This window comes from Xiphias gladius, chromosome 11, assembly GCF_016859285.1.
Source record: "Xiphias gladius isolate SHS-SW01 ecotype Sanya breed wild chromosome 11, ASM1685928v1, whole genome shotgun sequence".
In the NCBI taxonomy this organism is placed as follows: Eukaryota; Metazoa; Chordata; class Actinopteri; order Istiophoriformes; family Xiphiidae; genus Xiphias; species Xiphias gladius.
In genome coordinates, this window is record NC_053410.1 from 22,356,335 (window position 1) to 22,375,673 (window position 19,339).

Consider the following 19,339-nt stretch of genomic DNA (forward strand, 5'->3'; position numbering starts at 1 on the left):
GCCCATCAAGGCACCATCCTTCCAGCGGCGTTTCTGTCTCCTCCAATCACGGCGCTGTCTCACTCAGCCCTGTCCAATGGGAATAGCGCGCGTGCAGGTGGCTGCGCTGTTATCAGCTGGTCCCGCTTCACTCCCAGCATAGAGCGAGTCAATTTACGGCAAGAGAAGCCGACCCCTTAATGGTTCCCATCAAAACCACTAAAAACATCATCAGACCGTCCGACTTCCGCGAGGATTCCTGGGGCGGACGCATGCAGCCTTCTCCCAGCTGACACACTCCGAGCAAAACAAACACTCGGAAAGACATTTTGGGACTTAGACCAGGCTCCTCACTTCCCCAGAGAGAAGAAGTTCGGCTTGGCTCAAGTTTTCCCAACATTTCAAGACTCTTCTTCCTCACCCCGGATACTTTTGAGAAGGCGACAGAAGCGGCCTGGCTCCTGAATATCACTAGTCCGCTCCGCACTTTCGTTTACTTCTTTTAACTTCTTTTTCTTTCCCGTTTTTATCCAAGCGAGTCTGGTGGTTCATGTTCACAAATGTTAGCGGTCGGGCAGATGGAGGCTAACCGGCAGAGTGCTTTCGTCCTGGGCAGCACCCCGCTGGCGGCGTTGCACAACATGACCGAGATGAAGACGTCCCTGTTCCCGTACGCGCTGCAGCAGAGCCCGGCGGGCTTCAAGGCACCTCCGCTGTCCACCCTCAACTCCCAGATCTCCGGTGGCACTCCGCACGGAATAAGCGACATCCTGGGGAGACCCATCACCACGGCAGGACAGCTGCTGTCCGGGTTCCCCCGGATAAACGGCCTGGCCACCACCGCCGCCGCCGCCGCCGCCGCGGGGATGTACTTCAGCCCGGCGGTGTCGCGGTACCCGAAGCCCCTGGCCGAGCTGCCGGGGAGGGCGCCCATCTTCTGGCCCGGGGTGATGCAGGGCTCTCCCTGGAGGGACCCGCGGGTTCCCTGTCCCTGTAAGTCCTGGCTCTCTGGCTGTCTGTTTGTACGCGTTGAGTTTATGGTTTCTGTAAATCTAGAAAAAAAAGCCGAGGCTCTTCTGTGGGGCTGCAGCATGCTTTCGTGGAGCTCTTCGGCTCGTCTCGTCACTTTAGACATTATTTAGGCCCGTGAGAGCCTTGTCACTGCACAGAGCAAACACACACACAAACACAGATAACTACAGCCACAGGCAAAAATCTAAATCCATTGGTTTGAATGTTCAAGCTTTTGCCAAACGGCTAAAGCTGTTAAACACTCTATAAAGGCGCTTTGGGGAAGGTCCTAATAAAACATGAAATCTTAATGTGACACTTGACGGGCCTTCCAAACTTGTAAAGTAGTCCAAAGAGTAAAAACCATGAGTAGTTATAGGACCACAAAGCCGCCGTGGTGCTCGGACGCACTTCCAGGAGCCGTGGAGTCCCGGAGCAGCAGCCGTAGGGAGCGGTTGTGTGGCGGCCACCGCGCGGATAACCATGCCTGCCTGTGTCTTTTGCCCTTTCCCAGCCCAGGCTAACATAATGGTGGACAAGGACGGCAAGAAGAAGCACTCCAGGCCCACCTTCTCCGGACAGCAGATTTTCGCCCTGGAAAAGACCTTCGAGCAGACGAAGTACCTGGCCGGCCCCGAGAGAGCCCGCCTGGCCTACTCCCTCGGAATGACCGAGAGCCAAGTCAAGGTAGAGACCGTCGAACACCTGCTCACTCACTCGTAGCACGTTCAGAAGCCGTGAGTCGGCAATAAGTTGTTTCTGAACAACGGCAAAACACCTACTTATTTGATTCTTATTATTATAACATCATATGTATTCATTGAACTTGTTGCTGTTGCTCTTCCTTTTGTATATCCATATTATTTACACCTGTGGCGACTGGTTCGAAAGAGTGGCCCTTTTTTTTGTCTTCCTTTTCTGCCCTGGGGCCTGTGGTCACCTGCTTCTGTCGGGACCTGTTGAGCACCTCAGCATCCTCTGTCTCGCTCTCCCTCCTCAACAGGTTTGGTTCCAGAACAGAAGGACCAAGTGGCGGAAGAGGCACGCAGCAGAAATGGCCTCGGCCAAGAAGAAACACGACTCGGAGACGGAGAAGATGAAGGAGAGCTCGGACAACGAGGAGGACGACGAGTACAACAAGCCGCTGGACCCAAATTCGGACGACGAGAAAATCACGAGACTGTTGAAGAAGCACAAGGCCACCAACCTGGCGCTGATCAGCCCCTGCAGTAACAGCTCGGACACTTTGTGATGCCCACAGCTGCGGGCCAAAGTGGGGGTGTGGGGGTGGGGGTGGGGGGGCAAAGGGTCCGACAGAGACTTGTCGCACTCTTTCGGACCTCCTTTTCATCTGACATTACGAACATGCGTCTGAGGGGATCGCGTTTTGCTCAGACAACATCAAAACAAAACAAAACAAAAACAAAACAAAACAAAAAAAAAACAAGCGTGTGCAAAGACGCACAGAAGACGCGCTCGCCAAAACGTGGCCAGAGACTCGTTCGGCTGCATCCGCAGCCACTTGCAGACACTGTATGCACGGAGACCTAACTCCTGTCAGAGCTGGACTGCCAGGAGACCGACGATGACAAGGTCGTGACAGTCAAAAGGACACAAACACCGGACCAGGAACTGGCGACGCAAATCGGTTTTTACGCATACAACTGGAGTTTTAACAACAAGTGTAAATGTAAACAAAATATCATGTATAATCCGGATCAGTGTCGGACTTATTAGCGTGACTCATTACTTTGATGCCATTAGTAATGCTGCTTTGCTTCAGCCATGCAGCATCATTCATGAAGCGTTTATACATTATTTGCTTTTCCACCTCGACCCTAAATTTGCAGCCTCTGCCAGGCCTTTACTTTCCCTACTGACTGATGATACAATTGTCAGCGCTGGTAGTAGCAATAGATTTCCACCTGTCCCTTTTTCATTCCGCAGTGGAGAACGGCCGCACTTTTCTTTTCTTTTCTTTTCTTTCTTTCTTTCCTTTTTTTTTATTTTTTTTTTAGATCATTCCGCTTCAGTGGGATTTCTCGCTTTCAACGGAAGCAACCACCTTTCCTCGCTACTTTTCCGGAGGTGGCTGTAAGCCTTTGGTAGAGCTGATTTATTAGCGGCCAACACTGATCCGGATCCCGGGCGCATGTTTAAAAATGGCAGGTGTAAACGGGGCCTGTGATGCTTCTAAAGCTCAGTTTAACCAGGGTATCCACTGTCCTAGAGGGCGAGACGATAAAGTGTTTTGGAGGGGGCGCAGTTTTGAGACGAGTGAATGATTTGTGCTGTAGCCTAAAGATGAAAATGTATGTGAGATTGTATATATTTTTTACTGAATAAGTTATGTTGTTTCAACCAGTGGAAACGTGGCAGCCTTTCTTCCCTCCGCAGCCCTGACGCGCTTATTCCCTCTCGGATGTTACCTGCTGCTGGGTTTTTTTTTTTATTCCCGCACGGGAACGTCGCCCCTTTCCTCCACGTTTTACAAGTCTCCTTTCCGTCCCGGCACACGAGTGTATAGACGCGAAACGCTGTAAATAATCACTGTGAAGAGAAACGGCTTGTTTTAACGACATCCCACCAGTACACACTTTCCCTCTGATTTCGTTTGAAAGAGTTTGTGTTTTACCTCATCACGCAGCGGAACAGAAAACTGGACCATCGTTTATGTTGGAATTTAAGAGAGTATTATTGCTTCCGGGAAGGTTATAGGAAGAAAAAAAAAAACACTTTGTATTATGAATAAATTATTTAACAAGCATTTCTGTTTTATTATGGATTTTGTTTTAATGTATGGGCGTAATATAAATTAAAGATAAATACATGACTATCAATAATTGAATTGCATTATTGGTAACGATGATGTTTTTAGAGGGTTAATGCTGATGTAAGAGTGATTTATATTTTATTTTATAAGTCTGAGGAATTCATTCCCAACAAGGGACTCTTTGATAATAATAATGATAATAATAATAATAGTAACAATAATGATAGTAATAATACACTAGGTCAAATTTAATATTTTTTTGTCTTGAGGTACAGCTTATATTTTTATTTTTCATTACTGCATAAAATCAAATTATAAAGATTCTATACTGCGTTATTATTATTATTATTATTATTATTATAGCAAACGGTCAAATAGCGAATGAGGTATTTAATTTAAAATGTATTATTATTATTATTATTATTATTATTATTATCCCGGACAGCTGTTTGACTGAAATTCACCAAAAAGCCAGTCAGTCTGTTCTCTTTTAATAACGGATGTTTTACTTTGCAGTCATCTCACTTTTGAGGATTGATTCTTTTGGACCTTCATTGGTTTCCGATGGGGATGCCCAGCATCTCCCGTAGTTTAATTCATTGCTCATTTATTGAAGAAAGATGATTGATTTTGAATTGGGTCTGGGATGTTCGGTGTTTGGTGTAAACAGTTCATGGATTTCCGTTCAGCTCATACCCAGTAATGGGGAGAGCTTTGATCGAACGTGCGCCCCCTCTGTCACTAAGGCGACACTGCATCTGTTATTCCACTCCGGAGTCAGAGTCAGTGGGAGCGCTCTGCACCGTGTCTCCTGGATTCAACCAATCATGGACTCACATAGCGTTTAGGCATCTCTGATAATCCGAGCAGGAAGAGCACTCACTGTCATATCATGTGATTCTAAATTTAAAAAAAAAAAAAAACTTTGATGTAGGCCTCAAAATCCATACAATCATTTCCTCCCTGAAGATGCTATAAGCTTATGTTAATAGGACAGGAAATCGGTGCCTGTTTGACTTATAAGTTTGTTTGTTTTTTAAAAATCTTTTCTTATAACAAAATTATCCTTTATTTTTCGCATTGGCTGGTAAGTGAATCGTTGGATTGACTCAACTGCTGAGACTAATATTCAGGAAGGTTTAGCATCATATAAGCTAAAAAAATACCCCACATGTCCCATTGAAACTGCACACTTATTATTCAAGTTTAATATGGATTTATACAACTATATATTTCTGGGATCTTGCTTCAGTCTCTTGCAGCCTACTTTCCTCCATTTACTTATTATCCAATGTGGGGCTTACAAAAGTAGATAGAAAACATGAATATCCTTCATAAAGCTGGTATTACAAACATAGGAATATTAGTTTTTGGTGGTGGCTATGTGGAGGCCCATCTTCAGCCGATTAAAACTGGTGTCACAGTGCATCCCCCTAAAGAGAAACGAACAAAGGCATTGTATAATTCTCATCCCTATTGGTAAGGCTCCTCACTCTATAACACTGCTGTAATAATACACTAATAATAACTGATGAAGACCTTCTCACAAGGAGCTCTTTTTGTGTATTAAAGAGGTAAAATGAGAAGTAATGAGGACAAACAGCCGTTGAACTCTAATGGTTTTTATTGCTTGAGAACTGCATCACCTACAGTAGAGGCCAGGCCGTCCAGAAGGGGCTAGAATAAAATCTCTATCTGCTTTTATAAGATGGAGTGAAGAAAAACTGCAGCTTATACTCCTACAGTATGCTCACAATGACCAGCAGAAACAAAAACAAGCAGGGTTTTTTTTTTTGTTTTTTGTTTTTTTTTTTGGTTAACTTTTTGCCTATGAACCAAATCACACAAGACATCATAAATTCTGCCGCACAAAAACCATTTCTACTTGCTGTGATTTAGATGGAAAAAAAAAAAAAAGAAAAAAGGAGAATCAATTTGACGGCTTCACACAGTCTGAAATCTGTAGTGTCGTAAATGAAATCGAAAAAAAGAAACTGGCATGTCCGATCGCTCCTGTAATGCTCAAATTATTTGCAGCGAAGGCTGCTGAAGGCTACATACAAAACAAATAAAAAGCAAGTCTTCCTGCTCTTTCCACATATTTAGAGTTTCTCTCTCTCTCTCTCTCTCTTTTTTTTTTTTTACATTTCATAATCAATACCTTTACCATTTGACTTAAGTATTTTCTAACTCTTACACACTTCATTTCTGTGTAGGATACCTGGCACCATAATGCAGTAACAAAAATAGACAAAAAAAAGTTTACATTTTAAGGATACCCAAGCCTATCTAAAATATCACATTCAGAACCATAACATTATAGAAATAAGTTAGAGTAAGAATAATAATGTGAGAGTGCTATATATGAAACATTATCTTATATACTTGCATGGTCTATGGCACTGCTTAAAACATTCTTGGATAGGCAATAAATCACTGAAGAGTTTCTCTGTTTCGCTCCTACTCAAAGGTCACTGTTGCTGCAGGAACACCCAAACAGTCACTCCGTCTCCGCACGCACTTCAGCATAAACATTTTGGTAAGAATTATAAATTATCTCTTTAAAAAGTACATCATATAAAATGAGACTCCACTGATGTGTCAGGCATGGCAGTGTGTTGTGCACACAACAACAACAACAACTCAAAACAAAAAACAAACAAAAAAACAAAACAAAACAAAAATATATAAATTGTTGAAATAAACCGAAAAGATCTATCTATTCCAACAAAGGGACCACAAAGTTTGGTCCGAAAAGTGAACGGCACTAAAACCATCAACAAATCTATGTTATACTGTCCAATGTACAAATAAACCTAATAATATAGATATACAACTTTTTTTGCATTGCACTTTTCTTTTTTTAAAACACCTTACATACTTTATGGAAAGTAGCTTCTATACATAGAGGCATACCTAAAAAATGGCAAGTACGGTGTCTAAAAGTATGTAGTAGGACTTGATTTCAATTAGAGTTTTGGCAACGAGGCTGTGGCGTGGAAAAAAGTTGTCCGTCCTCCTTTTTCTTCTCTGGGGAATGGGGTTGCATGGCAACGGTGAGGTCAGCGATGTGTGTCTTGTCTGGAGCCGGGCCCTCGGGTGCTCGTCCACATCTCAATAAGTGTTTTATGGAGAGAAAACGGCTGGGTTTTCGTATGAATGAGGTGTCAGGACAACTGCAACTGGTCAGCACTGCTGAAAAAGTTTGTCTAGGTTCTTCAGTGTATGCTTGTGCAAAATGTGTGTGCATATGTGTTTGTGTGCATGTGTACGTGTGTGTGCGTTGGTGTCCTGTTTGTTTCTCCGGTGTTCTCACAGAGGCGCTTCTCGAAATATCTTCTCCCCCCTTTGGCAACACTTCCCTGTGGAGGGAAAAAAACGGAACATTTTTTATTCCTAAATACCAAGTAGTCACTTCAATCAAAGAAAAATGCCCTGATGCCCACTCTTTTCTACGTTAAAATACAAGATGCAGCTCTAGTGTGTAAGCAAATGTCTTAAAATGACTGGAGCATTTTAAGCAATCATGTGACATTTTTCCACTGATGATGTTTTATTCTGGAATAAAACTCTTCAAACAGGCATATTTGCCCTCAGAAAAATTTATTCAATGTAGGGGAAAAAATCAAGCAAATCAAAGCAAACAATAGCAACAATGGGAGGAATTATAATAAAGAAAAATTAATATTTACCACGATATCACTGCACCACACAACACTTGTGCTTATTTGCATTAGGTTTACCTGCCCCCGCTGTTATTCGGAAGGACAGGAAGACAGGCTGGTAGGAGGACAGAGACAAGCCACGGTTAGAAACAACAAGTTGAGGACTTTATTAATGCTCTCTGGGACAAGGATACACTCTCTCCCTCTTTGAGCACCTATGACACGCAGGTTAAACTCACATACCAGGGCTGTGCATTTTGGGGCCTGTGTGCTAACTACATCGGACATTTTTTAAACATAGCCAGCTGTGATTTTAGCAGTAGTGTGTGGTTCGGAGGTGAGGGCTGCTGCAGTATCTGTCAGTGTGCTCAGGTCACCTCGCACACACACACCACTGTCTATATCACACTAAGTAATGATGAAAGACCTGACTTAAGGCGCCTCTCTTTAAGCGTAAGTCCTTCACTGCACAGACTGAAGCAACAGTGATAAACACTTTCTATACAGTCAGCCTTACAAAAAGAAAAAACACACACACCTCTGCTGCAATGAAAACATAAACAGCTTTAAGTAAGGGCTGACTGTTAAGCATTTTTGAAGGGCTTATAAAGAAATTGTTGGAATAAAGCTGCTGGTGTCGCAAAATTGAATATTTATAACTATATTTATATTTGTAACTCTACAATTCTTTTTTTTTTTTTTTTTTGAGTCTTGATCAGAAAGACGGTTTATACTTCAAAATGTTCTTCTTGTCCATCTGGTAAAGCATCTTAAACTGCATTTGCACTAGTGGATCAGTAAAACTTTACACTTAAACTCAGGGGAATAAAAGCCCTTAAAACTGCAATAATGAGATATTTGTTAAGTGAGCCAGATTCAATCCGAATGTTGCAATAAAATCTACAAGGTGAACCTCAGCATAGTATAACCAAACCATATCTTCTAATCTTTAATAACATTATCAACCTCATATCGTTGCTACATGTTAATATCCAGATGTACAATACGTTATACAAATAATTGATTCCCCAGAGTAGAAGTAAATTTGCTGCCCTTTTCCGTTCCTCGCTCAGTTTCACAGAATCACAATTTACAATGAACAGTTTATTCACAACAGCACAACACAGTCACACAAAGTGAAGATGTGGGCAGAGCCTCTGTTGTTACCTTGTGGTCCCCCATGCAGACATTGGGCCCAATGTTATCATAGACTATAGACTTCTCTTCATTTTCAGGCTGCAGAGACACAAAACCAAATTTTTTTGTGATGTAAACGTGATGAACAATTGTTTTATTCATAGTGTGAAGGGACCGATCCACACTGGGCTGCTGTTACACAGTAAACACACCGAGGATGCAGAGTCAGCAGCACTGTGTTTGTGTTTACGCAGCACACTCATTACAGGCTTGTATCATGTTTTATGACATATTCATGGATGAGCAATCAATGTACCAGCTTCATTAAACACAGTTATTTTGTTGTACCTTTCAAAATAAAAGTCACCTGGAGGTAGTCGGTAAATATAAGGTTCAAATATGTATTTTGGGGCCACCGTAGACGTCAAATGACACTGGCTCCTGGAGTAGCCAAAGTAACGTCGATTTATTGAGGTGCCAATAAGATCCTTTCTGCGTCTCCAGTACAATCAAGATTTCTGGTTAATATTCACACTCTGGCTCTGCCACTCACTTTGTAACTTAGTATATATAGTTGGGGGAACACATTTAAAAATGAACAAAAAATGTAACGGCTAAGTACCTAAAGCTTTATTATATACCTAGACACTTAGCAGAGAGGATTGCAAGGGATTGCCATTAGTAGAATTAAGCCAAAAAAAAATGAATCAGTGAACAACAGAAAGTTAAAACTGTATTTGTATATATTTGTAAGCTTTTATGATGCTAGATTTATCACTTATGAATAACTCAGGAAACATCACAATCATACATTTTGGTTTGCTGTAAAGTGTTATTATTCTTACAGAGCAGCAGCACAGCATCTGATTACTGAAAAACACAAGTATCCATTGAACTGAATGCACCTTTAGGAACTCAGCAAGGTTTTTACTTTGAAACTTGCCCACAGTGCAGTGAAGAGAAATGAAAAGCAGGAGTGATTTACAAAGTGGACATTTGCCTCTCGACCAAATACACTCCCGCAGTAATCTAAGTGCCTATCTGAGAGAATCATGTTTCAATATCACTTTCTGCACACAAAGAAGCCGTTACCCACTCACACATGAATCTGCAGACTGGAGTATAAATCACACTTGTCTGGTTGAACTAAAGACTTTTTAAACAGCCGCCCAAACCCCCATGTACACACAAACATACACACACACACACACACACACACACACACACACACACACACACACACACACACACACACACACACACACACACACACCCACCCACAGAGTCTTGTTCCACTATCCCTGTGGGGACACTCGTTGACATAATGCATTCCCTAGCCCCTAACCCTAACCTAAACCTGATTCTAACCTGAACCCTAAAACCAGGTCTTAACCCTCAAACAGCAGTCTCTACCCATGGGGACCTCAATGTTTGTCCCCACGGTGACACAAGTCCCCACTGGTTAGTGTGCATTCAGGTTGAAGTCCCTACTGGGATATGAGAACAAGCCCCCCCACACACACACACACACAACACACTGACACACACACACACACACACGGAGGCTGGTGGGTGCTACCGGTTGTGACTCGGTGAGCTGCACTGGCGCTTCAGACGAAAAGAGACAGAGAGTTTGAGAATGAACCATAAAGCAAAATCCAAATTAACTTCAGACCAATCCTGCAGTGGAGCGGGGTCAGCACACGGTGTCCCTCCACCTCACTACCTTTCCTAGCGGGCCACGCGCTGTCACCTCTCTATTTGTCTGGCAGGCGGCCCCGAGCTGCTGCCTCCCACAACCTGAGATACATTCATCAAACACACACGTGATAATTTACAAAGGCAGCATAAAATTGTGGATTTTCGGGCTGCATAATCTTTAGACAGATAAACAAATTACCCAGGGCCCTCCGGCAGAGAGGGAGCGCTCGCTCGGCTAAACATTCATTACCGGCGTTCCCGGAGCTGGTGCCACGCCGCACGGCCAGCGGGCAACCTTTGGCGTGTTAGGGCTCGGCAAGCAGAAAATAACATGATGGCGAGTTAACCGACCGTGCCATGATAGATGACGCCACACGCTGGGCTGTTTACGGGCCCATGTCTCAACAATCTGTAATGCTCAGAGCCAGAGAGTGTGTGCTCAGTGAATCATCAGCCAATCTGCGAACACACTAACTGTTCCACTCTGTCCCTGCATTACAAGCAATTAGCTGGTGCTTGAGGGGAAAAAAAGCAAACAACAACCAAGCTGTGTGTGTGTGTGTGTGTGTGTGTGTGTGTGTGTGTGTGTGTGTGTGTGTGAGAATCACTTTTTTCATAATTCTGACACATTAAATGGGTGAAAAAAACTGGGTATTATACTTTTAAAATGCTTCACAAAAATGCTTTCTATTTTTCACAACTTACTGTAATACAGTGATCAGAGGTATTTTTCTAGTGTGGCTGCAGTTTCCTTGTGATGCTCCAACCGGTAAAGAAGAAAGGATCAGGAAGGAATTTCTCATTTGTGGCGGACAAAAGAAAATCAAACTTCCTGAGCAGCCCCCTGCTGTGGCATGCTACTGTACAATACTCTGCTGCATTTCTTTCACACACATTAACAGATGAAAGCCTCCGTGTTCCGGCACTGAATACGCTCAGGCCTCAAAATTCAAAGCTGAGCTTACTGGCTAAGAATCCAGAGTGTAGTGATTTAAAATACTAACAAACTGATTTTTGGTCGTCATAGCAGCCATTTATGGAAAAAATCTGGGAAAACTTTGCAAGGCTTCATGGTGGATCTCTAAGTTATCCAGTAAACAAAATAGTGTGTCAAGAGTGAACAGACTACAGCACAGGCTGTGGGAGGAGGGGGGAGAGGTGGCAGATTGGATTGAATTTACAGTGCTGGGATGGATTTGAAGCCGAGAGGGGTCCTACAGGGTTAGACTCTCTGAGGAAGGAGACAGAGCTGTGGTTTCATAAAGAAGATGGGGTCCACAGGAACTGTATAAGTGCAGGGATATACTGTCTGGGTGGACCCATGGCTTAGTGCGCCAAATTAACATTCACAGACAGCTCATTCTTCCATCTGTGAAGTGACAGAGGAGGGGAGGGTAATACGGATCAAGGACGATGGCATTAATAAAGAGCCTGTGTTTTAGTTGAGGGAGTAGTGGTGACGTTTGGGTCAAAATATGAAAGAATCTGACTTTTAAAAACAATCAAAAACCCCTGAACTGGGTAAAAAGTGGCAGGTTTAGGCTCACCTTTAAGACCAGGTCTCTGGCAGAGGGAGACATGAGGATTCGGTCACACCAGGCAGGGCATCTGGTGTTCATGTACTGCTTCCCCTGACTGCTGTCTTCACTGTACGGATAACTGAAAAGACATACAAGCAAAACAAAAATATTGCAATTTATAAAGGTTTAAATAGTATCCAGGTAATAAGGAACTTTAGATTCTAATACAGTGTTTCACAGGAACAGGAGACTAAAAGAAAGCCAATCAGAAAAGCAATAAATATGATGCATGTGAATCAACAGGGCTGCAGAGAGGTAATAAATATAAGACGTCACGTCATCCGCCTTATCCCAGAGACAGAGATCATAATGTTTTCCTGAGAAAACAGGAGGTCCATTAGTATGACCAATCATTTGAGTAATCTCCTGAATCAACACACACGGACAGCTCAATCAAAGCAATCTTTCTCCGCCAACTGTACAGGTCGTGAGTGTGTGTTTGTGAGTGGGAGAGAGGGAAAATGAAAAAGGAAGAATAAGAGCGATTTAGGCAGAATGGGCCAGAGGGAGATTCAGTTGCCCATATGTATAGCTACATCCCTTCACGGTCATCAAAAACAGATTAGGTGCCGCGGCAAATGGCCAAGAGAGATTGTATCTCAGAACAGCAGGGAACAATCGGATGATTTAAGCGGCGGCAGGGCTGGAGCCGGGCGGGGAGCCATTGAGCTGATACAGATTTACATTGTTGAGAATTCAATTTGCCCCTTCAGCTCATCAAAGTGCTTCAGATTTACACGCCACCAATCCAATTTGTTTGTCGGCACTCATCAGGGTGTGAGACCGGGATTACATACTGTAATACCAATCCAATTTGCTCCTTCAGTGCCACGCGTGCTAACCGTAGCATAACACAAAGTGCCTCTTCTTTGAGGACAGTGATATCCTAATGACAAAATAAACACACACACTGGGCCTTCATAACACTTGCCAAGCTCTGATAACTTAATTGGACTTTGTACCAAGGCAGAGAATGTTTAATAAGCATTTGGCTGTGGTTGCTTTATATGTTTGTGTCTGCATTCAAATTACTTTGTCCCTGAAAGAACTGCTGCTACTACTACCATTAGTTCTAGTGCTGCTATGAGTACCACAATTTGTCCTCACAAGTCCAGAATGTAATTTCAAACTAAAAGCTCATCTAATGACACCTGGACTAAATGAAGAGGGACATTCAGCATTTGGTTGTATGTATCACAGTGTGTTTAGACCTCAGTGTAACAGCTGCCTGATTTGAATGTTTCATCTGAGCAGAATATTTAAAGACTCTGTCAGGGAATCATCAGAGTGATTACATTTTTGTAATGTCTTGACAAAATTTCATGGCAATCCATCAGATAGTTGTTGAGATATTTCAGTTTGGACCAAAAGGGTGGCCCAACGATCTGACAGACCAACATTGCCATCCCTATAGCCATGCTGCTAGCAAACTTTCAACAGGTAATATTTTAAACAAATTTCCTCCTCACCATTAAGTTTTTTTTGACATTTTTACAGGATCAAGGACTCTGGACTTTAATGGAACCAAAGAATCCCTCACATCGTAAATCATTTTATTGTAAATAAACTTATAAGTACAATAGATCAACAATGACAGGGATTCTTCCTAAGGTGGTTTCAAAGTGCTAAACCCAAAAGTAAAGCTACATTAATCAAAATTTGGTGTTTTACACGAGGTTTGAAATGAGGTTTTCTTGTAGTATTGAAGAAGGATACAGGCTTTGTGTCATTCTTGTCTGACTGAAACATATTAAATTGATAAAAGAGCCAAAACAGCACCAACCGTCAGTGAGCATTTTCTATATCAGCATAAACAAATGTAATTTACTGCCTGTGCAACTCAATGCCATTCTGTCATTGGCCAGCTGAAGCTGTGGCTCAGTAATAATCAAACGTTTTACTGTCTTGTTGCCTGACCCGATCAGCCCTGTTATTAGTTTCCTTACATGTTATTTTAAATTACTTATTTACTATGAATTTTAGCTAGCCACCACGTGTTATTCTGTTGCATTATTTATCGGTGGATGTGTACAGTACTGTTTTGTGCATATTTTTTATGTGGTGTATATGAAATGTATAAGACGTCATTTTGTTCTATGTTTGGATGCTGGCCAGGGTCAACAGATGAAAGTTACCCTTTTAGGCTAACTCTGGCTGGTTCTCTTTTTCTGTTGATCGATGAGCCCTATTCCTGTCAAATAAAATAATAGAATAAAATAAATAAACATATGAGATTCATAATCAGATGAATGAAACTGAGTTTATTGGGGATTCTTCATGAAAAAATGTAAACTTCGCTAGTTTTTTTTGTCTACACCTGAGTATAACTGTTGAAATTTAATGCAACAGGTGGCCTATTTTGCCCTCGAGGGAATTCTTTGCAAAGTGACGAGTGTACATAAATCACAGTACCAGTGCAGAAATGATACACTGATAACACTGATATTGTTCTGCACTACAATGAAACCAGTAAGATTAATCCTTGACATGTTGACCATTTTTGTAAATGATGAACACACAGTATGCATGAGCATGTTTCTGGCAGCCTTTGTGTATGGGGTTAAGGCTGGGGCATGAGGCGGCCTCATCTGGCTCACGCTACACACAAGCAGACACACAGACAAAAGACACACACACACACACACACACACACACACACACACACACACACACACACACACACACACACACACACACACACAGACACACAGACACACAGACACACACAGAGCCTCCCACCAGGTGTACAAATAGACCTGCAGAGAGCTACTTAGAGAAGTTCCCTGCCTCCAATTAGCATTAATAGCACTTAGACCATGGGGGAAATGCATGGAGGTTTTGGTATGCTAATCAAAGTGATCCTGGGATAAAAGAGAGCATGAAGAATAGGATGACTGGCAGAGATAGACAGGGAGGCAGAAGAGAGGGGATAAAGATGGATCAGACAGAAAGAGGCAAAGTGAGGGTGAAAAAGAGCAAAGTCTTCAAAGGGCTTCTGAAGCTGCTGGATTTCAGGGTGGCCTGAATGCTCCTGCGTCCTGAGGGATGGTCCCTGGCCTTAAACAGCCTATGAACAATCCTCCTATCAGGGACTCTGTTATAGCTTTATTGACTAACAAGCTGGGGTCATTTTGATGTTAAACAGATTGAGAGAAAATCAAGTTTTCCCCCTCACTTCCTTCAAACAATGAACTCCCGCCTGACAGCAAACTTCCCAAAGCACTTCAGAAACAAAACTTTGCTATCATTCATTCATTTTTGATGACAGCCAGTCACCGTAAAACTGATTAAAAGTACTCAACAGTGGCCATTAAAGGGCCATTATGTGTCCCTGTGTGTGCAGGTATAGGTTGGTCCCCTTTCTGTTTTACCGCACCCTCCATTGGCTCCAATAGAGATAACAAGAGTTAATGCAACAGCAAACAGTTGAATGGCGCGCTGGGGCCAAAATGATTAATTTGTCCGATTAGCGAGCTCACAAACTTATCAGGGAAGGTAAACGGTCCAAGAGGGTGTGTGGGCTGGAGGCCGTCAGCTCATATCAGACCCTTATTGCCCACAGCAAGACTAATTACATTAATTAATGGCCAAGCTGATAACTCCAACCATTGTGTACCTTTATAGGAGGGGGAGCTGCATTTCAATGTATCTACATACACACACATAGTATGCATACAAATGAACATGCTAACATCCACAGACATTGCTTACCGAGAAATGTAAAATAAAAGTGCAGCCATGAGCGGCTAAGGAACAGACGTGACAGTGATAATACAAGGTCTACGCACTAAAGAAAAGTTCTATGTCTCGAAGATAGAATGATTTCGGTGATAGTCACGTAATCACAGGTAAAATGGCTGACATATTGTCAATTTGTCCTGACTGGGATGTTTTTGAACCAAATGTGTTCTGTTAGAGATTCAGTTCAGTTGAAGTTTTCTTGCAAACAGAGTTAATGTCATTTATAAAAACTATGATGAAAAATATTCGTTGACGACCTTTTTGTCATGACTAAAACGAAATAAAAAGTAACCTTTGAAAATGAGACCTATGAAAAATGTATCACAAAAACATCTGCACAGTGCTGCCATTGCCTGGAAATATATTATACATCCAAGAGGCCAAGTTTAAAAAATGATACAGTATGATGTTTACAGTAAAATGTATAAAAGTGACGAGAAAAGTTTCTGACCATCATCAGTGTCAGATAATGATACTGACACTGCTGATGGTCTGATGACTGAAATATTTATCTTGCCACATGTCTTTGTCTTGGTCACTGGTGTTAAAGTCTCTTACGGCTATCCCATCTTTTTGAAGCTGACACAAGAATACTGCTTTCCTGCTTGTCCCTCCATTCTTCCTCCATTGTGTTGCTGCCCACATCTCAGATGATACATGTGTGTACAGTCACATATTGTGACCCTCCAGCACCCATCGAGAGCTCATTCATTCATGCTTGGTTTGGGGTTTAATGTTTGACTTGGCTGCTGGCACATTACTCAAATGTGTTCTGGCCGGTGTCAGCTTGTTTGTCTTGTAACAGCAAAAACCTGCGAGGTGAGCACAGGCCCTACCTTTCAGCCTCACCCAGCAGAGGGAGAGGCTGTTGTGACATCATTTACTGCACTATACAAGCTACTGTATCTACACACACTTGATTTGAATAAGGCTTTAACACAGAGCTTTCCAAACATTAAAACAATGAAACATAAAATGATTAAAAAGCAATATGCTGCGAATAAAATGTGTGTTAAGATTTTGTTGGTAGGCCAGACTACCAACTGCCGTCCCTCAGAATGGACATTGTTATCATCATTATAACAATAGGTCTGACAGTGCTTGAATACAACAATATATACAGCCGTTCCTGGTCTCTCTCTGTCCTCTTTCCCCCTCTCCCCCTCTTTCTCCTCTCTTCCCCATTTCTCTATGCTCAACCCAACCAGTCGAGGAAGATGGCCGCCGACCCTGAATCCGGTTCTGTCGGAGGTTTCTTCCTTTAAAAAAGGAGTATTTCCTCTTCTCTATTGCCAAGTGCTTGCTCATGGTGGGACCTATTGGGTTTCACTCTATAATATTGTAAGGTCTTGACCTTACTCTGTAAATTGCCTTGAGATAATGTGTCTTATGGTGGTATATAAATAAAATTGAATTGAATTGATTGCTCCAGGCCAGACTTTCTTGTCCCGCATGCTCCTATCTCCAGATCAAAAGCGATTCTCATGTTCTACATAATGACAAATAAGTGATAGGCCAAACAGTGGGCTATTCACTTTGTCAGTATTTAATGAGGGCAATATAAACTTGGAAATGCAGGCAGGGCTAGAAGCTACAAATAAGAGTCATAGTATCGGTGAAATGAGGTCAAGGGTGCATCATGGGATATTGGAGTGGCCAGTGCTGGGCTGGCATTGGCTAAAAAGTCAGAAGCTGCGGGTTTTGAACGACTCGCTGCCTCTACAGCTATGTTTGTTTGCCGTTGTCAGGGGAGGCTTGGCAAAACACACACACACACACACACACACACACACACACACACACACACACACACACACACACACACACACACACACACACACACACACACACACACACACACACACACACACACACACACACACACAGATTCAAAAAGATCAGCCAAATGCTATCAATAAAGCTGAATGTTTGCTTCAGTTTGTAGAGCTGGGAGGCTCGCAGGCACAACATTGGCATAGTGCAGTACAAACAGAGTGAAATGCCATCAATAGCTCATGGCTCACAGCCTGCTGGGGTTCAGCTATGACATGTTCTGCCTTTAGCTGCTCTAAATGAAGACAAGAAGACACAGATGGCATCCATTTAATTCTCTCCATGTACAGTAAGATTGTTAATAACAAAGTCTTCCTCTCAGTGGCATCATCTCACACAAGAGGCAATGACACATGACAGTGGCCAATCTTCAGCTATTATCACTGCAATGGCCCCTTATCATTTTAACAGGCTCTCTAGTAGTTAGAATGATGGATGCGCTGATGGTTGTAAAACAATGTTCCTGTTCAGTACATCAGCCTGTAATGCTGGATCCTGTGGCCGCGCCGAGCCAACACAAGCCAAACACTTACAGTGGCTCAGACATGGTGCTTTAACCAAACACTGTTGTTAAACTACCTCTGTGGTGCTCCTTAAACGGAGTCACGTGCCTCTGCTCCAGTATAGCATGGCTGTTCACAGTGCAGAGAACAAGAAGCCTCCTTCATATAGGATTCAAAGAGTATGGCTATAGGACTAATGCATTCACAGTGAAATACACATGGAGAGAGGGTGACATCATTCGTACAGGCCTTCAGAGGACAGGGGTGTTGTGTTAAGAGTGTTGTTCACAGAACAAGGACAGTTACTGTATACAGGAGAGCCATCTGTATCCTATGAGCTCATAAGGAATCTCGAGGAATTATCCACTTCTCTGATAATTCACTCATATGTACTTATTGGCAGTTATTGAGCAGCTGGCAGGTAGCCATTTGTGTCACTTGACCATAATTTTCTGTCATTTGAGGGGCAAAGTGATTCTGCCTGACATCGGCTTTCGAACCTCCCCTTTCCTCTTTCATGAACCTGAGAATGTTGTAGAGCTTGCCAGCATGCAAGTCACTTTTTGGCTTGTCTACATAGACCTGAAGCTATGAAATATGTAAGGTAATGTGCCAACGCTGGGCCCAGGGTGTTTCCCAAACAGTGAAGACAAAACTGTTTATCAGCTGCTGCCTCTTCACTGGCCTCACCTCCTGACCTCTGCGCCACACTCTGGTCCCCTGCTTCTTTCCAAGTCTAGACTTGACAAACACAGACACATGGGACTGGAGCCATCCTGTTAGGTCTAACACCTTCCCATCGTTCTATATGAACTTAAAGAGAGGTTTGGCTAAGCCATGGAATAAATGGAAAAAATACATGCCAGAGAGATATGAATCTTTGCATTCTGCTAGAGAATTCCCAAAATGCACATTTTTAGGTTGTTGACAGCCAAACATTTCTAAAATCCAGGACAGGTCAACTTCTCTTTTCATGCTCAAATTATACATGTCCATGTATCCATGTAGCTGCAAGAGTCTTCATGAAGTAATTAAGTAACAGTAGCTGATGAAGGATGGGAGCTGCCTCATTCTGTGCCCACATTTTCATAGCTGGCCAAAGAACCCTAATTTCCAACCTATGTTGCCCTCCCAAAGATCCACATCTAGACATCTGAGAACATGAATAAATAGCAAACTGTAATCCTTCTAGTATCACTAGCTATATCTCACTAGTACCCAGATCTTGGCTCCTCTCCTCTCACCTCCTTCTTCACTAACACAGACATGGGACGGAAGCCATCTTTTACTTTCCTTCTTCTTCTTCTATTGCCAGCCTTTTCCTCCCACAAATGCTGCACAACTTCCACACCATCTCCCTGCCCTGAAATCACTCACGATCCACCCACTGATGGAGTTGTACAGCTGGTCTGATGT

At 42.7% G+C, this 19,339-nt stretch overlaps 2 protein-coding genes across 3 annotated transcripts in view; one reads left to right on the forward strand and one right to left on the reverse strand.

Moving 5' to 3' along the window:
• Positions 1-229: 229 nt before the first annotated feature.
• Positions 230-2,242, forward strand: nkx6.2 (NK6 homeobox 2). Its single transcript, XM_040139694.1, has 3 exons — positions 230-972; positions 1,505-1,677; positions 1,994-2,242. Exons 1-3 carry the CDS (start codon positions 540-542, stop codon positions 2,240-2,242), a joined length of 855 nt encoding a protein of 284 aa, XP_039995628.1. The 5' UTR covers positions 230-539.
• Positions 2,243-5,396: 3,154 nt separating this feature from the next.
• The window catches only part of LOC120796548 (inositol polyphosphate-5-phosphatase A), a 139,896-nt gene continuing 125,953 nt past the window's right edge, over positions 5,397-19,339 (reverse strand). Inside the window, exons 13-16 of one of the 2 annotated variants that reach the window (XM_040139524.1) lie at positions 11,814-11,925; positions 8,596-8,664; positions 7,507-7,543; positions 5,397-7,125 (exon numbers count right to left, since the gene is read on the reverse strand). In XM_040139524.1, the coding sequence (XP_039995458.1) occupies positions 7,076-7,125; positions 7,507-7,543; positions 8,596-8,664; positions 11,814-11,925 (268 nt within the window). In that variant the 3' untranslated portion in view covers positions 5,397-7,075. Of the gene's footprint in view, positions 7,126-7,455; positions 7,544-8,595; positions 8,665-11,813; positions 11,926-19,339 lie in introns of both variants that reach the window. The other variant, XM_040139526.1, reaches the window with a different exon arrangement.